Below are 25,446 nucleotides of genomic sequence, written 5' to 3'. Positions count from 1 at the left end.
ACCACCAGATGGACTTTGGACTTCCCAGCTTCAGACACTATAAGCAATAAATTTTGTTTTCCTTATATATCACCCAATTTCAAGTATTTTGTTATAAGCAACACAAACAGACAAATACAACTTCTATGAGGCTAGTATTACTGACACCAAAACCAGATAAAACCATTACGAGGGGAAAAAACTACAGAGCAATATTCCTCACAAACTATATATAAAAGTTCTTAAAATTTTAGCAAATTGTTTGGTTCCAGGAATGTAAAGTTGTTTTATTATTTGAAAACTCAATGTAATACAATATATTAATAAACAAAAAAGGAGGTAGACCAAAAAAAAAAGGTTTGACAAAAATCTAACATCCATTCCTGATAAAAAAGACTTTCAGAAAACTAGGAATTGCAGGGAACTTCTGTAAGCAGATAATGAAGAGCTACGGAAAAGCTATAGCAACATCATTCTTAATGGACAGACTGAGTGTTTTGTTCCTGATATGAGGACCAAGGTGAAGATTTATGCTGTCACCACTTCTATTCAACATTAAGACACCAAGGGGCTGGGTGATTAGCTCAGTTGGTTAGAGCAGCACAGTGTTATAACACCAATGTCAAATCCCCTTACTGGGCAGTTGCCAAAAAAAGCTTGAAAAACAAAAAAAGTTAAGATATCCATATGGGAAAGGAAGAAATAAAACTTTCCTTATTCAGAGGCAACACAAGCACCTATGCAGAAAATCCTATGATATCTACAATAAAGCTACTAGAACTCACAAATGAGTTCAGCAAAATTTCAGGATACAAGATAATATACAAAAAGCACCCCTGTATTTCCATACATAGGCAATGAACAGTCATATAAAAATAAATGAAATAAGGATAAATCTGACAAAATATGTACAAGGCTTCACACTGAAAATTACAAAATATTCCTAATAATGATAAGATGTTAAGACTGGGAAAAACTGGGTGAGGAGTAGATGGGTATTCTAGATACTAATTTCTAATTTTTCTTTACATCTAAAATTATTCCAAAATAAAAGTTTGGTTTTTTTTTAAAAAAAAAAAACATCATTACTGAGAAGAATTAAAGACCTACATAAATGAAAAGCATACTGCATTCACATGTTAAAATACTCAATATTGTTAAAATTTTCCCCAAAGAGATTTATAAATTTGATGCAATCCCCATCAAAATTCCTGCAAGTATTTTCTGTAGAAAGTCAAGCTGATTCTAAAATGCAAAGTAAAGGACCTAGAATAGCCAAAAAGAAGCTGAAAAGTAAAAAAAAAGCTGGAAGACAATTACTTCCTAATTTCAATGTCTTATCATAAACTATAGTTACTAAGAGAGCATGGTATTGGTGTTGCTTTGCCTCCCACGGATTTGTTACTCCTTTCCCCCTGGGTGATGGAGTGGCCAAAGATTATTAAAAGCCCATCTCTTCCGAGCAGTGAGAAGCCCCTCAAGGGGTTAATCTCCCAGAACCCTCAAAAGAGAGGCATTCCTTCCATTTTGGAAATTAACCATGAATTGGGGTTCTCTTCCCGCATTTATTCTCCAGACCAGGAAGTTACAGGAAGAGTTACATTGGTGGGGTTTTTGCTATGTGTAGTTTAACAAGTTTAACAATAGAAGCTGGTAACATTCAGTGAGACAAACAAGGTGACATTCCATAATGCAATTTGCAAGACGTTAAGTCGATCCACCAACAAAAGCTTGATTTTAGCAAACATTCTCTTCTTACAGCAATTTCCCAGTATCTTTACATATCAATCAGGAACCTGTCTATATTTGAGCCAGCAACCTTGCTGTTACAATTCTTTATCTTACAACAGAGACTACAGCCTGGGGAAAATTTCCTGTCTTTTGGTTAACATTTGGGACTGCAAGGCTTTGGAAAACCAGGCCCTGTGAAATATATTTGCTTTATGTATACCCCACATATTGGCATCATGCCAAAAAAGATCAATGGAACAGAACAGAGCCTAGAGATAGACCCATACATATATGGACAGCTGACTTTTGACAAAGGTGCAAAGGAACTCTCTCTGCAACAACTGGACTTCCACGAGAGAAAATCAACTTTAATCTATATTCCACGCTAAATACACGAATTAATTTTAAAATGTATCTATAGGTCTAAATGTAAAACTGTAAAACTCCTAGAACAAACATAGCAGAAAACCTTTGTGACTTTGAGTTAGGCAAAGATTTCTTAGATACAACACAAAAGACACAACCCAATACCAAAGAAATTGATAAACTGAACTTCACCAAAACATAAAACTCCTGCTCTTTGAAAGACACTGTTAAGAGAATGAAATGAAAAGCCACTGGGAAAAATTATCTACATAGCACATATCTGATAAAGTTGTATCCACAGTATATAAAGAACTTTTCAAAACTCAGTAATCAGAAAACAATCCAATAAAGGAATGGGTAAAACGTTTGAACAGATAAATTTCACCAAAGATATATGGATGGAAAATTAGTATATGAAAAGATGCTCAACATCAGCAGTCACTAGAGAAATGCAAATTATAGCCACAAAGTGCTATTACACACCTACTAGAACGGTTAAAGTTAAAAAGACTGACCATACCAAGTGCTGATGAAAGTATAAGGCAACTGGATATCTAATACACTGCTGGTAGGGTGGTAAAATGTATAACTACTTTGGAAAATAGTTTGGCAGTGTCTTAAAATTTAAATATGTATCTACCATTTCATCCAGCAATTTCACTCATAGGTGTATACTTAAGACAAATGAAAGCCTTTATTCATGAAAAGACTTACATATAAATGTTCATAACTGCTTTATTGGTAAAAATCAAATATTGGAAAACAATCCAAATGTCCATTAATAAGTAAATGGATCAACAATTTATGGTACATTTGTACAAGGGAAAACTACTCAGCAATAAGAAGGAATGAACTATCAATACATGCAATAACATGGATGAATCTCAAATACTCAACTTTTTTTTTAAATTTTATTTTTTAAAAGATGACTGGTAAGGGGATCTTAACCCCTGGCTTGGTGTTGTCAGCACCACGCTCACTCAGTGAGCTAACTGGCCATCCCTATATGGGATCCGAACCCGCGGCCTTGGTGTTATCAGCACCACACTCTCCCGAGTGAGCCACGGGCCGGCCCTCAAATACTCAATTATGATGAATAAAAGAAGTCAGACCAAAAGTAGAGTGCATACTATATTATTCCATTTATATAAAATTAAAGGGGAAAAAAAGCACCTATAGTGGTTTCCAAAAAATGGAGGCAGGAGGGGGTAGGGAGGGGGCAGGAAAGAGGAGCTAGCAAGGGGCAAAGGAAATTTTGGAGTTGATGGATATGTTCATTATCCTGACTGTAGTGATGATTTTACAGGTATAAACATGTTAAAAATTACCCAATTGTTCACATTAAACATGCAATTTATTGTATGCTAATGACACCTAAATAAAGCTGTTAAGGGGCCGGCCAGTGGCTCACTTGGGAGAGTGTGGTACTGACAACACCAAGTCAAGGGTTAAGATCGCCTTACTGGTCATCTTTAAAAAAAAAAACAAAAGAAAAGTTGTTAAAAAATGTTAGTTTAAAAGAAAGATGCACATACTTGCTACAAGTGAGACAACTTGAAAAGTGAAAAATAATCAAATACACGACTGACACTGCCTTAAGCTAAAAACAAATTAGCATGTTAGTAGAAGCACAGCCACAAGAGGACTAAGCCCCATTCTTCTCAAAGGACCCTGTATAGAAAGAAGTACTCAGTATCATCCTCACAGAATGGACAAGTGGGGGCTAGGGGAATGTAGTAGGGGGAACACGGCTATATTTCTTATGTCTCTAAATGCAGATCAGTGGCAAGAATCCACAGCAAAAGCAGGGACACAGGAGCCCATCCAAGCGGGAAGCTCTCCTTACCATACTTAAAACAAGTAAATAAATTTTAGAAAATGTGGAGGAATGTGTAGTTTTCAGAGCCTTCAGACAATCCTCCCTAAATACGGATAAATACTGAATCATGAGTTCCAGATCATCCTCATCAGCAACTGCAGAAGTGCACTATTCTGCGGTACCATGTGCTGTGGTGGCTAACTTATCTGCCATCACCCTTCTTCACCTTGTCATGGGCTAAGGGACTCCATTCACTTAGGACACTGCCAAGAGTGACCTCAAAAAAAAAGTCTGATGGAATTCACTCCAGGCTTCACCTTCTCATTCCTGTTTCCAGCACTCCAGTTACTTAAAATTACCACATTTTTAGGTATTGTTTTAAGATACCTGATTAAATCATTTTGTGCAGGGGGTATAAATCAGCTCAAACCAAGTATTTAAGAACAAAAATGTGCAGCTGAAATAGATTTAAAATGCAATTGCAAGCTTTCTAAGGGACAAAAGGAAAGAGAAATTGAGAAAGTAAGATTCAGAAAAAGCAGGCATCAGCAGCCTTTCATGTAGAGTTCTGCCTAAATCACTATCAAACTTGCAGGAGCCTGATGACCCAAATAACCTGTGACTGAGGACAATCAAAAGTAAATTTCCCTACCTTACATGCTGAGGCAAGCAGAGTCTTTGAATTGTTACAAGCAACACAAAATATTTCATAACCATGTCCATATCTAAAATTTAAAAAGAGAAAATGTACAACCTCTATATTAGTAAATGCACCTATTCTCACGCGGCAAATTTTAAAAAGTGAAAAGAATAACATCAATCTCTCCAGCTAACATACTACTCTTTTAAGGAACATTACATTTTTGTCTAGGCAAATATCTGGGGAAAAAACAGGGAGACTGGAGAAAAATGTCCGCTTACTAGAAGTGAGGCAATTCATTCAAACAATAAGATTATCATACAAATCTTCACCTCCTACCCCATCCAGTCAGTACAACAAACAATAAACCATGGAAAGGTTCTGATAGGCAACCATCAAAGACAAAATGACCAGTTAGAATAACTAATCTTAAAAGTCTTCTTAAAAAAGGAAAATTTTATATTGTTATGCCCCTCTAACTTCAAAAATTAAGATCAATAAAAAAACTTAATAAATATAATAAACAGTAATATAAAAGTCAAAATGATGCTTGATTCTCACCCCTTGTGGAAAGCCACTAAAAGATTTATAGAGCAGGAGAAAAAATGTACGTAGCAGGGAGGCAAAGGAGAAAATCAAGTTTTTTTTGGGGGGGGGGAGTTCAAGTTATGACAAAATCAGACCAAAGAGCTAAGTACAGTTTAACTTACAGTTTTTGAACTTCAGGCCACAAAGTATTCTGCAGAAGATGATCCTCAGTGGGAGGTTCTACAACAAATTTATAGTACTATAATTATTTTTTCTATTTTCATCCAAATAAAAGAGTGAATTCTATAGCACTTATTTTGGTCAGCAGCCAGATAGCACACTGTGTATTAGTAGTTTTAGTAAATCATATATCTGCCACTTCTTACCAGTAAGTATGGAAGGTTGAAAGGCCACCTGGTGATACTCAAAACCAGTACTAATTAACAGCTCCTCTTCATCAGACGGCTGAGAAGCTATATCTCCTAGTTTAAAGAAACACATTAACATCATGAATATAGTCACTATCTTTATGTCTCCTACACTTGACTTAATACTAAGGCCACCAGATAAAAAAACAGTGGCAGTCCAAAGTGGTATAATTCAAAGCTGTCTCCACGTGATTCCAAAGCCAAGGATATTTCCACTACTCCAGTATTTTCCAAATGTGTTCCTTGGAGCACTGATTAATTACATAAAGATTTCACTTTCTTTGACCTAACACTTCCCAAACTGTTTAAACTACGCAACAGATTCCTTAGGTTACCCACCTAAGTTAACATCTGTCTTCAATGAAATACACTGTGAAAGTGTGTACATGGAGTACTTCTCACATGAAATATTTGACGGACTAGACACATGTATTGTGACTTAAAAAAAAAAAAATCAGCTGTAACAAACATTAGGTATACATTATACAAATGTGTAACTAGGTTTTAAGAATGACTATGGATTCGATAATTTTAGACACTAAATCCTTACCTTGAAATACAGCTTTATTTGATAATCCCAGTGCAGGGACAGTAGCTCCTTCTGGAAGATCACTGTCTTGCTGGAATAAAAAATATGATATATAAGTTCTAAACACTAAAGGTTACTGTTACCTCAAGCACTACCAAAAGTTGTGCTCATAAATGCTGAGAAACAGTTTACAGACTATCTTGTGTGGATGTCTGCCCACACCTCTACTTCTTGAACCAACAGATGCGATGTTAAGCCCTACCTAGCCCACATCCCCACCCAAACCATAAAGTCAGGCATCCTCTCATCCATTAGAGCTCATCCAACCCTAACATCTCAATGGGTTTCAGGTTTTGACAAGGAATGCAATGGGCTAAAAATGGAAAGCCCAGAGCTCCATTTCCAAGACAGTCTCACAAGCACATTCCTGATGCTCATGTAAACACATATGTCTCCCATAAAGGCACAATCATAGTATTTCTATTAAACATATTTAAATAACTAAATATTTTAAAACTTTGTAAGAGTGCCATCTGAAGAGGCAATAATCTGCTTAGACTCTGCCATTTATATCAATCAAATTATTACATGTGAAACTACAGGCTATCCATCAAAACTGGCACATGCCTGTATGCTAAGAGTGATTCTCACAATTTAGACTTCAATACAGGGGCTGGAACTAGACACAAAAATGAGCGACAAGAATGTAAACCACCGTGAAGAATGGCTACCCAGGACACAAGAAACTGCATTCTTGGGCCGAGCCCGTAGCGCACTCGGGAGAGTGCGGCGCTGGGAGCGCCGCGACGCTCCCGCCGCAGGTTCGGATCCTACATAGGAATGGCTGGTGCACTCCCTGGCTGAGTGCCGGTCACGAAAAAGACAAAAAAAAAAGAAAGAAACTGCATTCTTTATCTCAGAAACCAATAAAAATAAAATGCATGGAAAAGAGCAGTAAGAAGCATTCCTACCTACCTATTCCAACATTTAATATGGGAGGAAAATCCAAAAGAGGGCAATAAGCTTTCTAGTCTACAGGATGCCTGTATCTTAGGACACGGAGCTGAGTATACCTGGGAACAAGCTTCTCATGGAATCCTAAAACCCCATTTGAATCCCTAGAACTCAAGAGATCCTAACACTAACTGCTCTCCCACCTCCATATGTTTAGCTCTATATGAGGGTACTTCAAAGTTTGTGGAAAAACAGAATTGAAAGATAACATTAATCTTTCCGTGAATTTTTTGAAGTACCCTCACATAATAGTCACAATTGAGACCTCCTTTTGATCTCATTCCCATTGTCGAATATTATTAGAAACAGCAGAACAGAATCTTAAATCCTCTTCACATCATCAAGAAACCCTGTGGCATGTAGTGCTGAGTATACACTCCAGGAAATTTAGTTGGGCACTCAGTTCAAGTGACTGCCACTTTCTTCTCCAGTCTTACCCAGACTGGTGCTGGTTTCTCTACCGTCACAGTCTCTAAGCTCCCAGATAACTTTGTGTTCCAAAATGCTTTTAATCACTTCCTTTATGTAGGGGCCTCCAATAGTACTCCACAGTCTGAATTGTGCCTGCCTCTCAAGAGACTCCATCACTTGACTTTCCCCCACCCTCTCCATTTCCCTCTATACTGTTTTCATTCCAACAGTACCCCAGCAGCTCTGGCCATCCTTCTTCTCTCTCCTTCCTTCTGCCTATCAAAGTACATAGATCCTTGTCAAGCTCAGAACCGAATTTGTCACCCAACTCCAGTAGAGGACTGAATGATATGCCCTTCTGTGTAACATAACTATCTTCCTACTGAATTTCCCTTTCTTCAAAATTAGTTATTTTATTTTTATAATCCATGTATTTTTATAAGTAGCTCAAATCTTTTGTAGGATAGTATAAACATAAAAATTTACTCTTCCAAAACCTAAGTGAAGTTCCATTAAACCTGTTCTCATGACTCTAATAGAGACCACTTTCTATAAAATTTACTTTAGTACCACAAAATTTAGCAATTAACTAGAATCATCTAGTAACTGCAAATACATTAGTTCCACTGTCCCCTGACCCTACACTATAGCTACATAGTAATATCCTTGAAAATGGGACCTAACTTTTATATTTTGTTTTATTCTTGGTACCTAACACAGTTATAATACTTAAAATACTACAATGCTACTTTCAGTGTTTTCAGCTCATTTCTTACACAAAATTTCTGGTTTTAATATTTAAATCACTACACGCCAGAGTGCGCACAAAAGTTTGTCAAACCAATAAAAACAACTGACTTCCTTTCTACTCATGATACTCCATTTATAGCCTAAAGCAAAATTTTTTTAATTGAAAATGAAGTGACTAGATTAAAGTAAAACATTTAGAGGAATACTCAACATTACAAAGCACATGATTCAGTGATTGTCCTGTAATGGCACAAAAATTTTCCACAAAATTCCGAGGTGCAGAAAAAACACGAAGAACTTTTTCATCTGCTCCAGATACAAACTGAAACCGATTAATCATTGCCAAACATTTCAGGTCATATCCATGTATCTGAGGCCTTGCAATTTCGTGCCAAGTCACCTGGTATTAAAATAGGATAAACAAAAATGACCATACATTTCAAAAACCAGATTGTTTTTCAACAAGAAAAATATTAGATGCAAAATTAGTACTATGCCATGGGGCAGATTCAATCATGAAAAAACAACTGAGCAGTACTATTAACAAATCACTAAGAGCCAAAGAAAACCGCTCCAAATCATTTGACTAATTTTTTTAATTGACTATAACTGTTGCTCCCAAAGTTCTCAACTCCATTCATTTGAATCTATCATGTATTACTGAAGCAGTAGTATCAGTGGTAAACTTAATTAGCCCTCATGAACTGACCCATAGTCTCTTCAATGGCTTACAGTGGTAAAGTTTTACTGCAATTATTTGAGCTCAGGGCCAAGACTGAAAATTTTCTTGCATAAGAACTGCCCTCAACCACTATTATCTAATGCTATATGATTAGAAATTAGTTTTTATTGTAGACTTGATAATGCTTCCTAATGAAAAAAACTTAAATTACAACACAAAACAGAACTTCTACGAGAAATTAATGTAAATGTGTTGACAACAATGGAATTATTGTTTTGACAGTGGCTATATATACCATTTTGCATTCCCACCAGCAATGTGTGAAAGTTCCAGTCACTCTCAACCTTACCAGGACTTGCTATTGTCAGTATTTTTACATTAGCCATTCTAGGGGGTGTGTAGTGGCATCTCATCAAGGTTTTAATTTGCATTTTCCTAATGGCTAACAATGTTGCCCCACTTCTCATGTGCTCATGGCTGTTTTTAAACTGGATCAGCCAATTAGTAAGACACTGTACCTGTGAATGGTCATTTCTCTTCCATGGAGCAAAGAGTCGAGTTGTCTGATCAGTACCAACAGTGATAATAAATTCTCCTTCTGGATCCCACATTAGGTCTTGGACACTATCAAAGTGTCCTGAAACGACAATCTCCGGAGTCCACTCTCTCTGCAATAAAAGTGCTCATGACACATATCAAAATAATCAAAGACCACCACCAATCAAAGTAAAGCACTCATGTCTGTTAATGGAAAAGACTGAAGCCCCCTAGCAAGGTGAAAGGCTATGTATACAAGATCGAATCATAAAATCTGACTATCTGCTTTTCCAATCAAACATAATCGAACTTAGTCATTCAAATGTAATGTTGTAACCTTCAAGCAGTAACCTCGGGAAATTTCATTCCATTCGTCATTTACTGGATGCCTCCTAGAAGCCAGACACTACTTAACCTTCCTGTGCGTCAATTAACTCTTCTGCAAAATAAGTATTATAATAATAACACCTAACCCATAGGGTCATACAGGGAATTAAATGAGTTTATATCTGTAAGGTACGAAGAACAATGCTGGCACATACTACATACATACTATGTGAGTATTTGTTAAAGGAAGAGTATTGTGTAAAATTAGTGGGGAGAGTCTGAGTGTGTATCTGATGACTTTCTTTAGTAAGTAAAAGGAGTTGCAGGTGTAGAGGACAGAAAGATTCATCAAACCTAGTTGGTCCATCTACTGAGGAGCCTGTAGCAGCAACCATGTAAACCAATAATGACAACAAAATAAAGAAAATGTCAATGCCTGGTCCACAGAGCATCTTTCTGAACAGATCAAGTGGTGAAGGCTACAACAAAGAAATGATATTAATTTCTTCTGTGACACAAAACTGATTCTGAAGTTAGCACTCATGGTAGTTTCCAAAAAGTTCTGAGCAAGAGAGCACTTCTGGACTAACAGTACAGTTTTCCACAGTAACAGTCATAAAAGGCAGTGTTTACTTGTTTTTCTTTTTAAAGGATCACCCTTGATTGTAACAAATGTACCACTCTGGTGTGGGATGTTGACATTGGAGGAGACAGTGTTTTTGTGGGGGCAAGGGTGTGTGGGAATGTGTTGAACTTTCTGTTCAATTTTGCTGTTAACCTAAAATTGCTCTTTAAAAAAAAGTCTATTTACAAAACAAATCATCCTCAATGCTTGGTAAAGTAGCTATTATAAATCTAAAGTCAAATGATAAGCACAAGTAGAGTGAAATTTTGGCTTCTAATTTGGGTTCATTATTCATCTGATGTTTTTTTCTATAAAGGTTCTCAGAGACCAGCTAAGAATCAAACTAAATTTATCCTAAAAGATACTTTTTATTTTAAAAGGGTCATAGCTGATGATTCACTGGTTCATTTAATAATGGAAACAATCTTGAAGGTCAACTCCAAACGGAGGATACAAGAGAAAGAGTAAATCACTCAATGTATCGAAAAGTCAAAACCTCATAGGTGACAGAACTATTACAAAGCCCACAAACAAAAGGTTAAGCAAAGCCATCAATTTTTACTTTATAAAGGGAATTGTCAAATGCACATTCAGAATCTGCTGACTCACATTTCACTAATGTTATTTCTTTCATTTATTTATTTAACTTAAAATATACTCTAAAATATCCAGTATGTAACAGGCCCTGTTTCTTATACTCTACAAATATTAACTCCATTTAAACACCATAAAAACCCTATAAATAGGTGCTATCTCTATCCACATTTTACAGATGAGGAACCTGAGACAGAGATTAAATAATGTCCTCAAGGACACAGCTGGTAATTGGTAGGCACCAAGATCTGAATCCAGGCCATCAAGCTCCAGGACCTATGCTCTTAGCCACTACGTTCCTGCTATCTAATTTCCCCAAACCCAAAGCAACAGATCAGAAGCAAATTATAAAGTATGAGAAGGAATGCTGCAGAGACAGCTACATGTCAGAAACCAAAAATTATAATATCTAAAAGACCAATATTTGGAGGGCCATTTACAATTACATATATCAACACCCCTGACAGCATCAATATATTCCATCACAAAATAACATGTGCTCCTAATACTTATTGATTGAATGTCCATTCACTCATTCATTATTTATGAAGTACCTGGCGGTCCAACAATAAAACATCCAATTATATCATCCTTTACAAGAAGACAGGAAAGTTAAACATTTTAGGAAAACTACCAATGAAAAAATTATATAGCTTAAGGGGATACAGCTCACTTATGTAAAAAATTTACCTATAGGCAATTTTCAACAATTCTCAACAATGCTGTACCAATAAGTACTTTTTTTACTAGAAAAGCACAAATTTCTTACCTAGTATAACTACAGTATAATGTCTACAGAAAGAAATATCACTTGAACTTAAATACCTCTACTATGTTTCTGTACAGTGTTATAAGTAAAATAACACTATTTAGCTTGATTTCATTTAGGATTCACTCCATTTGATCAGAAATACTTTATTTAACAGTGTTTTTCTTACTGGGTTAGCTGCATTCTGTTTCCAAAGGTGCAATGCTCCATGGAAAGCATGAGCGATGATCATGGAGCCATCTTCATTGAACTGGCAATCATAAAATCCCAGAGTATTCCCACCTACTTCACCTACTCGAACCTATGCAATAAGAGACAGAAAATAATTCTCAATGAGTAGTCTACATTTCTCACAATGGAAACCAATGTTTCCAGGGATTGTTAAATTCCCACTCATTTAACAAATACAAAGGGTGAATAACTGCAGCTCTAGGAATACAGACTCAAGATTTAAATAGACGATTTACAAAACCCAATTTCTTGTTCCTTAAACATCCACATTTTTACCTGTTCTAGCCAAACTCCTGACTCTTCATCAGGAGCCCAGAGAATCATAGTTTTATCCATTGAGGCAGACAACAATCTCATTGGCTGCTGTAGAACACCATCTAAAGAATAAAAACTAATATCTTTAGGTGATCAACAAGCATCATATTTGTAGATTACCAGAAAAAAAATCAACAGGGGTACTACAAGAACACTCACTGCAGCATTGTTTGTAATAGCAAAAATTGGCAAACACAAATGTCTACCATTAGAAGAACAGATAAGTTTTGGTATATTCAGACAATGGAATACTATAATGCAATAAAAGTAAGTAAACTACAACTACACGAATCAACATGGATACATCTCCAAAACACATTAAGCTTAAAAAGGCATGTTGTCAAAGGATAAATATATATTGACATCAAGCTTTAATAGGCTTCAAACAAAACTGTTTATAGCTATACAAACGTGTAATAAAAATATAAAAACATACATGGGAATGATATGCACTGAATTTAGTACTGTAGTTGCTTCTAGGGAAGGATGGAAGGGAAAGGCTCAGGAAAGAATATGCAGGGGTCCTTAGTCTCTATAATGTCTCATTTACTTGTTTTTGTAATTGTAGCAAATATGGCATAAAGTAAGAGTAGAATAGTGGTTACCTGAGCATTAATGATTGCTATTCTTGTCTTAGGGAAGTGATTGGGGAAAGAATGTGAGGCTATCCCTTGCTCAGCTCTATACGCCAGCACCAGCTTCGGCATGCACAGAACTGTCACTTCATAAATGGAGGTTAAGGGCAAAGAAAGAAAGGGCAGGAGTCTTCTTTTTCATAAATAACATATCTCAGTATTACCAACTATGTATATACCAAGGGTAAAGTTTCCAGTAAAGTTGGCTTGAAAGTCAATTTTTCTTAAATCCCATAATGACTTGGTGGAAACTCTTCACAGAAAAAGCTAATGGGGGTGTGGTGGTTTCAGCAACATGGCAGGAATCATACATTTCCAACTTAAGAGTGCAATCTTCAACAGAATTTAGTGTCTAAGAGACCGGGAATGTAGTACTACACTTTGTCTACTTAAAAATGCCTTATATTTGAGAATTCTTATCAGATTCAACTGGTCAGCTAAAACTCTGTGAGATTTAACTGAAATGAAAAATGTGTTTATTTTTCTTTTTACCTTTGTAAAATGAAGGTTGCCAATGAACTGCATTTACCCAGTTTTCATGACCAGCTAGCACAGTTTCCAGAGTAACTGCAAATGTTATTTTGACATCTACAACAAAAGCAATAAAGGTATTCTGTCCTCAAAGCTCTTCTAAAAAGAACATTTTCATAAACAAGTCAGTTTGCAATTATGCAAAAAAAAAAAAAAAAAGGAACAGAACATGACTGTTGAGATCCAACCAAAAAAACATGCATTCACAATTTTTTTTTTTTGTCTTTTTCGTGACCAGCACTCAGCCAGTGAGTGCACCGGCCATTCCTATATAGGATCCGAACCCGCGGTGGGAGCGTTGCTGCGCTCCCAGCGCCGCACTCTCCCGAGCACGCCACAGGCTCGGCCCCATGCATTCACAATTTAATTAACTTCACCCATTGCTCAAAATTACCAAAGAAAAAGTTCTCAAGATAATGTTTTCCATATTTTTCTCTATCTGGTCATAAATAAATATTAAGGAACATGTTCAAGTTTTTAAATTTTCTGGGACAGCTACTGTTATACTGCAAATAGAAAGCAAAAACAGACATACTAGCCTCCTTGCTGTACTCACTCATTATCAGAATATAACAGCCTAAAATACCTTTTAAGAAACCTTAAGATAAATGCAGAAATAAAGAAAACTATAGTATTTTGACCATACAAATAAAATAAAAATATCACAAAAAATTATTCATATTTGGTTATAGCTACTGATAATATGCTGGCTATAGTATTTCTTGATTCTCTCTATAAAACTATGTTACCAAAATCTCAACTCTAATGGGCTTTATAACTAACAGTAATAATGAAGAATAGTATACCTGGGTAAACAATGCTCACTGAGGACTAACTTTATCAGCACCACACTCTCCCGAGTGAGCCACGGGCCGGCCCCGGACTAACTTTATAATTTACATACACCTCCAAAAATACCTTATTCAAATACAACTTTCCAAGAGGATCTACCATGCAGGGATACTGTCCTAATGCCAAATAAGGAAATTAAAATTACTACTCAAATGTAAGGATTTAGCTTATCTCTTATAAAAATACTCCAACGAAAGTATGGATAATTCACATTATTCCTTTAGGTCTTCCTATGTTAAAAGCTGCAAAATTTAGTAACAATTTATTGAGAACACTATTTTCAGCAATTTTCTAAAACCTTACTAATATAGTTTAGAAGAAAAGTAAGTTTATCATATGAAAAACTATTCATCCGCTCATAAAAAGAAAAAAAGAAAAATGCACAGTATCAGTTTCAGGTAGGGATCCAACACCTCTAAAAAACTAATCTTCATATAAATATGTGGTGAAATAAGTGAACCAGCTGGGAAACCTAAGTATTGTTATACCAAGTATTTTCATTATTACTTACTTTCATTTCCTATAGTAAAAGTATTTTCCTTCAGTCTTACATTATCACCATCCTGAGTTTCTAAAGATGTCGATTTTACATACAGCTTCCATATTCTTATCAGGCAATCTTGTGAACAGCTTGCTAGGAAAAGATCTCTACCTAATTAAAAAATAAATTGTATTATTTTAAAAATATTACATTCTTAAATTCAGGTATAAGACTTTCTCCTTTACAGTGTGTATATTTCCAGAGTTCCCCCCCAAATCAGACTCTGTTTCTTTACCCTTCATTCATTTGACCTATATATATTCATTTTAATAACACTGAAAAATATACATACAATGCTAATAAATGTTTATAAGATATGATATTCAACACAGTCTACTAAGTTCTACAAAGAACTTCTCAAGGATGTCTGCATGTGGACAAGTCAGCTAGTGTCATCCAACTTGTTTCATCCTCTACCACTCAATTGACAGTTAATGGAAGGGGTAAGTATCCTCTTTATTAAATGGGACAATAAAAAAAAGTAACATACAAAGAAAACTTAAGGCTGCTTTCTTGGAAAGGTTACACATACTTGTCCTTAACACATGTGCTTTAGCAAAATTTCATACTGACCAAAGGCTGCCCATTCCACGCCTCTTATCCAGTCCTCATGTCCACAGAGTAAAAGCACTTTCTGAAACTAGTAAGATAACAAAAATCATCAGGCTTGATGTAAGAATTTAACTTCCATGTATATCAGGGACTTCATTTGGTCTCAGCCAGACCTACTACATTGCTCTTTTACTGGGAATAATATCTGTTTAGACATAGGATAAAACACTCATTTGGGAACTCAACATGTAATATCATGTGTAATATCTAAATCATCTCATGGGGCAACCTGGAGTAGACAGACAATATAGTATCTGTAGATCTCAAATACTTTACAAGTTTACAAGGTAAAATGACATATGTATATACAATATCAAAAGAAAGCTGAAAAGTTGGAATTCACAACCATTTTAAACTTTCTTATAGAATGCAAAAAAACAAGTATCCTCATTATTAAATAAATGGGCCTAGAGTTAACAAACCCCCTTTCTGGAACTTCTGTCCTCTAATTTAACCACTCAAAGTGTAGGTAAAACTAAGAAGGACAAACACACTTCCAGGAGGTGCTTCACGTTTGTCATATCTCATTTAAATTTTTTAAGGAAAAAAACACTACCACCACATCTTCCTTCTCTCCCTCCCCCACTAATGACTCGTTTCCCCCTAACAACTCTGGGGTGGGTGGCCAAGGCAGCAATTAGTTGGCATTCAAACATAGTAGAAAACCATCCAACAGAGGACTGTGAAGAAAGATTCTTCTACTGGATTATTTTGGTTTAGATTACAACATCCCTAAAATTCTATAATCTGGAAATAGTCTGTATGAAAACATGTAATTAAGAAAAACATAATTCTAGTCTCTTAATAAACATCATTAGTTACCTGATCATTTTGTTGAGCAAACAAGTGAATTTTGCAGTCATCATCTCCACATGCTAATATTGGTACTGGGAGGAAAAAAAAAGAGGCTTCACTGTAAGTACTCCACCATGTTACAATAATCACCTATGCTGGATTCTAGGCTTTAGATAAAAAATCCTTACTTCTCTTACCTACACCACCGAGCAAATAAATTAAAAGTGCTTGATAAATGTCTATATGAATAAAATGAATGCTCTAAAATGTTCTGTTCAATGGTTATCTGACTGTTAATTAACTAAGAGTGCTTTTTCCTCCATTCTATGTCATTGATGACTGAAGAAGCAGTGAAAAGAGAAGCTCAAGAGCCAAGTAGGGAGCATTCTCACTGTGTTAACCAGAAGATCAATACGAAAAATTGTTACCCAACTGAGTAACAAAGAGCTACTAAGAGCCCAGCATCATGGCTACTGCACAAAGATCTAATGGTATATTTGTTACATAGAGGGTCTTTACATTTTGTTTGAGAAATCAATACTGAAACAAAAGAGCACATAATTAAATATGTAGTTAAAAAGCTATGAAGGGTAAGGCTATAAATCAGTTTTCTGTAATAAGATAAAAAAAACTAATTCCATTACTGAAGGACAGCCCTAGTAAAACTCTGGAGCAAGATAAAATAAAGACTTTTTCGGGCCGGCCCGTGGCACACTCGGGAGAGTGCAGTGCTTGGGAGTGCAGCAGCGCTCCCACCGCAGGTTCGGATCCTATATAGGAATGGCCGGTGCGCTCACTGGCTGAGCGCGGTGCGGGCGACACCAAGCCAAGGGTTGCGATCCCCTTACCGGTCACAAAAAAAAAGACATACACACACAAAAAAGACTTTTTCTACAGAAATGCCTTGCTATTAAATGTATTTTTCAAAGATTTTCTTATTTTAAATCAACTGGAAAAAAAAAACCTCCAGTCACTTGGCCTCAATGTAGATGTGAAAAAATGAAATTCTGTGTGTGCAGCTCCTCTTCCCAGGGAGGCTTTGCACATAGTGGAAGCACAACATGAAATTATGGAGTAGCAACTCCTGCTGCAGAGGGCAAGAGAGTCTGGCAGCTTCCAGGCTCTGCCTCTCTCCACCTGGCTTGTCCTCCAGCTAACTGAGGAGACAAAGAGTCTGACTGACTCATATTGCTATTAACTTTGTGGAGATGATGTACTGATGTGCTTCACAGCAAAGACTGACTATTTTTGTTCGAAGATTTTAAATGGTCTTAGGCAAGCTTTTAGGACGCAGGATGTGAAAGGGCAGTCACTTTAAGAGAAATAATACATGGTCCACCTTTAGTACATATGCAGATATACAAATATACTGCTGGTCATATGGAGATATACAAATATATTGCTCTTTTAATATATACTTAGCAGGATACTCACCATCTGTATTAGGCAAAAAAGCTAAGCAGACAGCCAGAGCGAATCCATTTCCAAAGTTCAAGGTCTGAAGGCATGTTACTAAGAAATAATAAAAAATACCATGAACAACCAACTGAACTTGTCCACCTAGACAAGTTGGGTAGCACAGTTACAATCCTTGGTGTCAGCAGGGAGATGAGAGAAGCCAATCCTGAGACATCACTTGTCATTTAACGCTAAATGGACAATTTTTAACAAGGTTATAGAAAACAAAATGATTTATATAAAAAGGCTGAGAAGGAATTTACATTGACAAAGCTTGGTGTAGAGGAATTTTGAAAAAATGCAAAAGAAACAATTATTTAGATTAGAATTATAATGTTTTAAAGCTGCTTGAAAGTTTGAAAAAATTATAGGTATGCTCTTCTAGATGTCATTCATTTGATAATTACTATTTCGGTTATCTGTATTATAATGTCTCCAAACCTACCTTCTGAACCCTTTTTAGACCAGAGTCGAACAGTAGAATCTGAAGCTGCAGAAACCACCAGCGTGTATAATGCAACGTCTGACGCCCTCCTCTGATAAACAGCATGAACTGCATAAACAGGTCCTTCATGGCCTTGGAGGTGGACGGCATTTAAAAGCTAAAATCAGAAAGAATGATAAAAGCATTGCAATTAAAAAGGAATTGACAGTTTCACTTTTTATTTAACTGGAGTCACAAGATTAAAGGTACTGTTAAAAGGTCTGACCCAGAAATAGGTCCTCTCAGTTGAAGAGACTGTAAACTTTCAAGAAGTCTGTCTGACCATATTAACAAAACATAAAATACACATCCCCTTTGACACAGCAATGTCGCATCTAATAATCTACATTCAGAGGAGATAATAGCACTAGTATAACAAATAATATTAAAAGACAAATGAAGAAGAATATTTATTACCCACTGTTTATAATAGTGAAAAACTGCAATCCACTTAAAATTACTAATAGAAAACTGATTAAATAAATCATTATAGACATACATTGTACCAATTAAAAAAGTAATATAGATAAACAGGTGCTTATTACCATGGAAACAGTATTTCAGTTGTTTTCCCAATTACTTAAGCAGAACTCTGCCACTCAAGACAGTAATTAATGCTTATGTATAAGGGTCTGTACATTAACTTCCTTTAATCATTAACCTGTGACTTCCTTGAAAAAAATTTCTAAAAAACCACTCAGATACAGTATAATCTCTTTAATGCATAATTATATACATATAACTAGAGATCTGGAACAATATTCATCAGAAAATTAACTCTGCTCAGATTTTGTACAGTCTTCTTCCTTCTTTATACTTTTCTGTATTTATAAACTTTTTTTCATGTATTACCCCCTAAAAAATCAAGTCTATTGAAAATGCTCATTTCACATCTTTAAGCAGGGTTATAGTTCAACCATCAAAGAATTAAAAAAATACAAACAAAACGGAAGAAATCTCTCAAATTCACCAGCTTTTTAAAAAAACAATGCTCACACTGTTCAAAGACCCAAACTTCTCACTGTACCAGGTTAGAATTATTTCAATTTATCATCAGTCAAGTTGTACACTGAGCACCTGTGTACCATGGAAATGCATATGGGAAGGAACATTTAAGCCTCCTTGAGAAGGCTACAATGTGTAGCCCCTTCCCCTAAAACCTTTTATTCCCCTCATTCCTCTCTTATGCCTTTCCTCTTCCTTTTCTCTTCCCTGTCTGGCCTCTGTTCTCCCCCTCTCTAAGTCTACTGTCTGCCATCAGATGCTTGCTTGGACTGCAATTCTTTCCACTGACAGGAGGAGCCTGGGGCAGCACTGAGGAAAGTCTTGCAAGTCTCATCTCAAGGTCTCAAAAATGAGTACTCAAATACCCCTTTCTCGATTCCTGTGTCAAGATGAGTCCCAACAGGAGCTGAGTTTGCTACATTCCCCCACCTTCGTGATCTCAATAGAGTCCAGGTGGCTCCAAAATCCCACTTCCACACCTGCCCTATCTTTCTGAAGACAAGTCTGGGTATCCAGCCAGCAATTCAAATGACATGTCTACAGCTGAGTTCCACACATTCCCTCCTACTGGCCTGTCTCTCTTTGCACAAGCACCTTTCTCCTTGGGCCCCAAGACAGAATCCTATCATTTATGATTATCAACTACTACATGTTTTTTGATCCCCAACCCCCCAGCCCCCTAACTCCTTTGACAACCACTAGTCAACACCAAAATCATTTTTCCTTCAAAAATACACCCCAAGCGCTGGCCACTTAGCTCAGTAGGTTAGAGTACAGCCTTATAACACCAAGGTCACAGGTTTGGATCCCCAAATCAGCCAGCCACCAAAAAAAAAAAAAAAAAAAAAAAAAAAAACGTTAGGGAGTAATTGAGGTAATTGAGTAAGGGACACAAAGAGTAATTATGATTTGTAATGATGAACATGCTAATAATATTGATTTGATCATCACATACTGCACACAAATACTGAGTCAACTCTGTACCCCATAAATACATATAATCAAAAATAAATTTAAAAAATTTAAAAAAAAAGAAAACGATGGCAAAAATACACCCCATGTTCCTTTCTTCATATTTTTTCCTATTCTAATTTGGCGCACTGCTGTCAGATTAATTATTTTTGATAGTCATTCTCCTGTGCTTAGAAATCATCAATGACTTCCAAATGCCTGCTAATAAAGAACAAACTCTTAAAGCCAGTGTTCAAATTTCCACATGATCTTCTCGTATTCTACTTCTCCAGCATTACCGCTCATAATGTATTATCTAGTAACATTTCCAAAACTGTGTTCCTGGGCTCCTGAGCCTAGGCAGTGGGGGGCTGAGGGCCTCAGCTATGCACCCCCCCCCCCCAGTCTGCATCCACCCGAGATGAGCAGTGAGCCTCCACCAGAAGCACCCCAGGCTCCCAGGGTGGAGGGTGGCTGAGGGTTTCATCCATGGCCCCCCCAACCCCCCCCCCCACGTATCCAACCTAGCCACAACCTAGCAGCTGCCAGAAGCCCCCTGGGCTCCCCTGCCAGAATGAGGTGGGTGCCACAGGCCTCAACCACGGCCCCACCTCCTTCCTTCTCCTCTCACACTATCCCCCACCCCTTTCCCCTCTCCCCCTGCCAACTGCTCTGCAACATCATCTTAGAATGTTAAAAAAAATAATAATAATAAAAATAAATAAATAAATAACAAAACAAAACAAAACTGTGTTCCTTGGAGTTCTGAGAATGCTAACAGACTTATAAGCGGAGTTGGGGGGAGTCAGACAAGTAATAATTATTCAGGAAATGCTAGTTTTTTCTGCCTAGAATCCTCATCCCTTTAATTTCTCCCAAGGCAATCACCCTATACTTGAACACCTAACTCAAAGGCCACCTCTTTAATCTCTTCTGAACTCTCATAGCATTATGGTTGTGGTACAGCAAGTTAGAGCACCTACCCACAAAGGCACCCTTTTATTTTAATTATTCAAGCATATTTTGCCTTCAATACTATATGTTTGCTTCATGAATTAAAGGATGCTGCCTTATCATGTATAGCAGATGTTCAAATATCTAATGCATTAATTTTCCACTTTTAATCTTTGTTTACAACTAGAAACAAACTAAATGTCTATCAACAGAGGCCTATCCATACTATGCTTTCACATAACATCACTCAGAATTATACACATCTATATTCACAGAGCAACAGCTGTCCTATTAACACAGCAGTATTAACTTTTACTATCATTGAAAACAGAACAGCCCATATAAGAACAGTTTGAAAAATTTTCCAAAATGACAGGAAATTCAGAGATAACTGACAGCATATGAATATGGGAGCAGAAATGAGAGGGAAGGGTATAGAGCCTGTGAAGTAAAGAAGATACAACATCTGGGTTGCTGATAAGAACGAGAAAACTTCATAAAGGAAGAATATAGTAGGGCCAGCCCGTGGCTTACTTGGGAGAGTCTGGTGCTTATAACACCAAGGCCACGGGTTCGGATCCCTATATAGGGATAGCTGGTTAGCTTACTTGAGAGAGCATGGTGCTGACAACACCCAGTCAACAACTAAGATCCCCTTACTGGTCATCTTTTTTTTTAAAAAAAAAAAAAAGGAAAGGGAGAACATAGTAGAAATGAGGGAAATGAACAAAACATCAAAGTAGATATAACAGTCATTTCTTACAATTATAAACATGTCTACCCACCTGATTATTTTCTATTTCCCAGTGAATAACTTGATTATCAGATCCTCCAGAAACTAATTCAGTAGAAGGAGCTAAAAAAAAATTATATCTCAGTAAATATTTTTGTTCATTTCATCTTTGCCCAACATATTTTTTAAAATTTCAAAGCTACAGAAAAGATGTAAGAACATCCCTACATCCTTTACCTAGATTCATAATTCAGAAACTGTTAACATTTTGCTATATTTGCTTAATATATCACTCTCTATACACACACACACACACACACACACACACACACACACACACACACACACTTCTATCTGTGGGTAAATCATTTAAAAATAAGTTGCAGACACTGTAACCTCTGATCATCAAAGACTTTACCATCTATCTCCTAAGAACTGGAAAATTCTTCTACATTACCATAATACAATTATCACACTCAAGAATTTTAACATTAATACAGTACTATTATGTAATATACAGTCCATATTAAAATTTCCCAAGTTGGGCTCACTGGTTAGCTCACTTAGGAGAGTATGGTGCTGGTAACACCAAGGTCATGGGTTCAGATCCCTGTACTGGCCAGCCACCAAAATAAACAAACAAATAAATAAAATTTCCCAAATTGTCTCAGTAATACCTCTAACAACTTTTTTTGTTTTAGATTCAGAATTTAAGGATTACACGTTGTACATGTGGTTGTCACATCTTTCTAGTCTCCTTTAACCTGAAATTGTTTCCTAGTCCCCCCTTTTTGTGATAATGACAGTCCAGGACAGTTGTTTTGAAGAACGTCCCTCAATCTGAATTTGTCTGATTGTTTTCCAGTGATTAGATTCAGGTTAAACAACTTTAACAAGAATAACACTACATGAGACATTATAGTCAGCTGCTGCGATCAAGTATACGACTTATTTTTGAGATCAGACACATACTTCAAAACATCTCTTTTAAACATTTACAACTTCTCAGTGATAACAGAAGAAAGAGGAATAAGTATCAAAAAGGGATGAAATAGGGGCCAGCCCGTAGCTCACTCGGGAGAGTGTGGTGCTGATAACACCAAGGCCGCGGGTTCGGATCCCATATAGGGATGGCCGGTTTGCTCACTGGCTGAGCGTGGTGCTGACAAAAAGGGATGAAATAACCTAACATAATTTTGTTTTGGTTTGGATTTTCCATTTATTTGTTTTTTCTGACCTATGTGCTAGATATTTAGGAGAAGCAGTGGGGGACAGTCTACGTAGTCAGTCACATCCTAACTCTGCTGCCAGCCAACTGTGATCTTTGGCTTCAATTTCTTCATGCATCACAGAAATTAAGACAACTAATTATATGGTGTTAAGAATCACTACAATAAGGTACATGAAAGTAATGTGTTAAACATCAGACATTTTAAGAATACGAAATAGTATTAAAATTTTATGTCACTGATACAAGGGTTAGAAAGGCTATCTGAATTATCTGGCAAAAGAGCCCTATTCTTAGAGAAAATCAATCAGTTACAGATTAGGGATAAACAAGTAATTCATTTTATGTAACCTCACTTTTAAAGGGAAGATAAAATATACACCCCAAATTAATATTTTATAACAAATCCCTAGACTGATAGTCAGGTAGTCTTTGATATCATTTGGTGACAATTAATATGAGGATACATCAAAAAGTTCATGGAAACATTTGTATTATCTTTTAATTATATTTTTCCATAAACTTTTTGAAGTACTCTCGTAAAACAGTTGAGTTTTAACATCCACACTAACAGTCATCCCTTTTACTATTTAATGGTTTTTACTGACCTAATATGTGACTAACCCTGCATTACCAACTGAAATAAGTAGCGTACTAAACTTTTAAAAAATGTCACAGATAAAATCATAGCAAAGTCTCATTAATCATCAAAGTCTCACTAATTCGGGAAATTCTGCATTTGTGTCTGGCTCAGAATGCTCTCGATAATTATTCGTTTAATGAAAAGTAAAATTAATTCAGAGTCCTTCCTTAACAATACCACAGCAGGTATATTTTAAGACATTTAAGGAAATTCCATAGGATTTCGGAAGCACCATCTAAAAACAATAAATACGTTAATTAAAAAGTCAGAAATTAGAGAATCTTAGAGATGGAAAAAACCTACAGATAATCTAGTCCAGCAATTTTCAAACTTTTTGGTCTTAGAACTCGTTTATACTCTTAAAATTTTTAAAGACCCCAAAGAGCTTTTGATTATATGGGATATATGTACCAATCTTAACGATATTAGAAATTAAAACTGAGAAATTTAAAAAATACTTGTTTAATAGTTTACTTAAAAATAATGATGAGCACCATTATATGTTAACATAACCTTTTTGTGGAGGGACAATTCTCAATATTTTCCAAAACAAAAATTGATGAGAAGGGAGGGACTATTTTAATTTCTGCAAATCTCTTTAACATGTGATTTTATTGGAACACAGCTAGATTTTTATATCTGCTTCTGTATTTAATCTGTGGCAATATCACACATCATGTGGTCACTAGAAAACTCCACTGCACCCTTTTTGATGGCTGGCCTGTACGGGGTCCCGAACACTTGAACTTGGTGTTACAAAACCTCACTCTAACCAACTGAGAGGTAAAAAGCCAGCCCTCCACTGTACACCTGTGAAAGAATAAGAATGAATACTTCTTAGTATTATTATGAAAATAATTTTGACCTCATACGTCTTGTGTACCTCCAAGCGTCCCTTAACCTAGACCAATCCTTTACTTTTCAGATGTTACATAGGTGCAAACTGGGGTCAACAGAGATGCAACTTCTTGTCTAAAAAAGCGATAGCAGGTTGGCCAGTTAGCTCAGTTGGTTAGAGCACTGTGTTATAGTACCAAGATCAAGGGTTCAGATTCCCATAATGGTCAGCTAAGGGGAGGGGGGAGCAATAGTTTGTGGCAAAAACATACCTAAAAGCTGCATATTCTGTATTCCAGCCTCAGCCTAGGTCCTGCTTACAGATTTTCAGTCAAAGGCTATACATAAACATATAACATATATATATATATGGCAATGGGGATTGGCAGGAGGGGGAGGTCTTGCCATAATCAAGGGTTACCTCTATCCTCATCCTAAGCACTGCTGTGTTATCCATGCTTCAACTGCTAAGAAGTGAAAATACAGGTCAAATATTTCACTGGGCATACCATTTTTCTTTTATTTTCCAGTTGCATAACATCAGATAAAATAATGCTACAAATTAAGAGAAGTGATGAAAGAAAAATGAGTAACCACACTTTATCAGAAAACAATTGAGATCACCTTTAACAATCAGATTAAAACTTACAGCCATCCTGTTTACAAATCCACTGGATGCAATTGACTCGAGCAGTGTGACCATTCAGGTTGGTAACAACAACCCTTTTCTTGAGAGAAGAAAACACCAGTTAGTAAAATTAGAATTTATCCTACAAAGGAATTGGAAAATTAATAAAAATAAGATTTCAGTGTTTTCAATGCTAATAAGAGAATCGGGATCATATATTTGCCTTCCTCAGTTCATAAACTTTTAACTATGGCTTACGCCATCAATTCACTCTAAATCATCCT

The 25,446-nt window shown here is 36.3% G+C and overlaps 1 protein-coding gene across 2 annotated transcripts in view; it reads right to left on the bottom strand.

Annotated features, from left to right (window-relative positions):
- Positions 1-25,446, bottom strand: part of ELP2 (elongator acetyltransferase complex subunit 2) — a 40,525-nt gene that overhangs the window by 12,440 nt on the left and 2,639 nt on the right. For both annotated transcript variants that reach the window (XM_063076480.1, XM_063076481.1), the window contains exons 2-17: positions 25,184-25,262; positions 21,879-21,949; positions 18,145-18,301; positions 17,676-17,753; positions 16,269-16,333; positions 15,408-15,474; positions 14,805-14,945; positions 13,403-13,498; positions 12,237-12,337; positions 11,899-12,030; positions 9,396-9,545; positions 8,407-8,595; positions 6,042-6,111; positions 5,450-5,545; positions 5,246-5,303; positions 4,548-4,620 (exon numbers count right to left, since the gene is read on the bottom strand). In XM_063076480.1, the coding sequence (XP_062932550.1) occupies positions 4,548-4,620; positions 5,246-5,303; positions 5,450-5,545; positions 6,042-6,111; positions 8,407-8,595; positions 9,396-9,545; positions 11,899-12,030; positions 12,237-12,337; positions 13,403-13,498; positions 14,805-14,945; positions 15,408-15,474; positions 16,269-16,333; positions 17,676-17,753; positions 18,145-18,301; positions 21,879-21,949; positions 25,184-25,262 (1,623 nt within the window). The remainder of the gene's footprint in view (positions 1-4,547; positions 4,621-5,245; positions 5,304-5,449; positions 5,546-6,041; positions 6,112-8,406; positions 8,596-9,395; positions 9,546-11,898; positions 12,031-12,236; positions 12,338-13,402; positions 13,499-14,804; positions 14,946-15,407; positions 15,475-16,268; positions 16,334-17,675; positions 17,754-18,144; positions 18,302-21,878; positions 21,950-25,183; positions 25,263-25,446) is intronic.

This window comes from Cynocephalus volans, chromosome 13, assembly GCF_027409185.1.
Source record: "Cynocephalus volans isolate mCynVol1 chromosome 13, mCynVol1.pri, whole genome shotgun sequence".
NCBI classification, from domain to species: domain Eukaryota; kingdom Metazoa; phylum Chordata; class Mammalia; order Dermoptera; family Cynocephalidae; genus Cynocephalus; species Cynocephalus volans.
The sequence above is the reverse complement of the archived record's forward strand: the minus strand, read 5'-3'. Positions and strand labels throughout refer to the sequence as shown.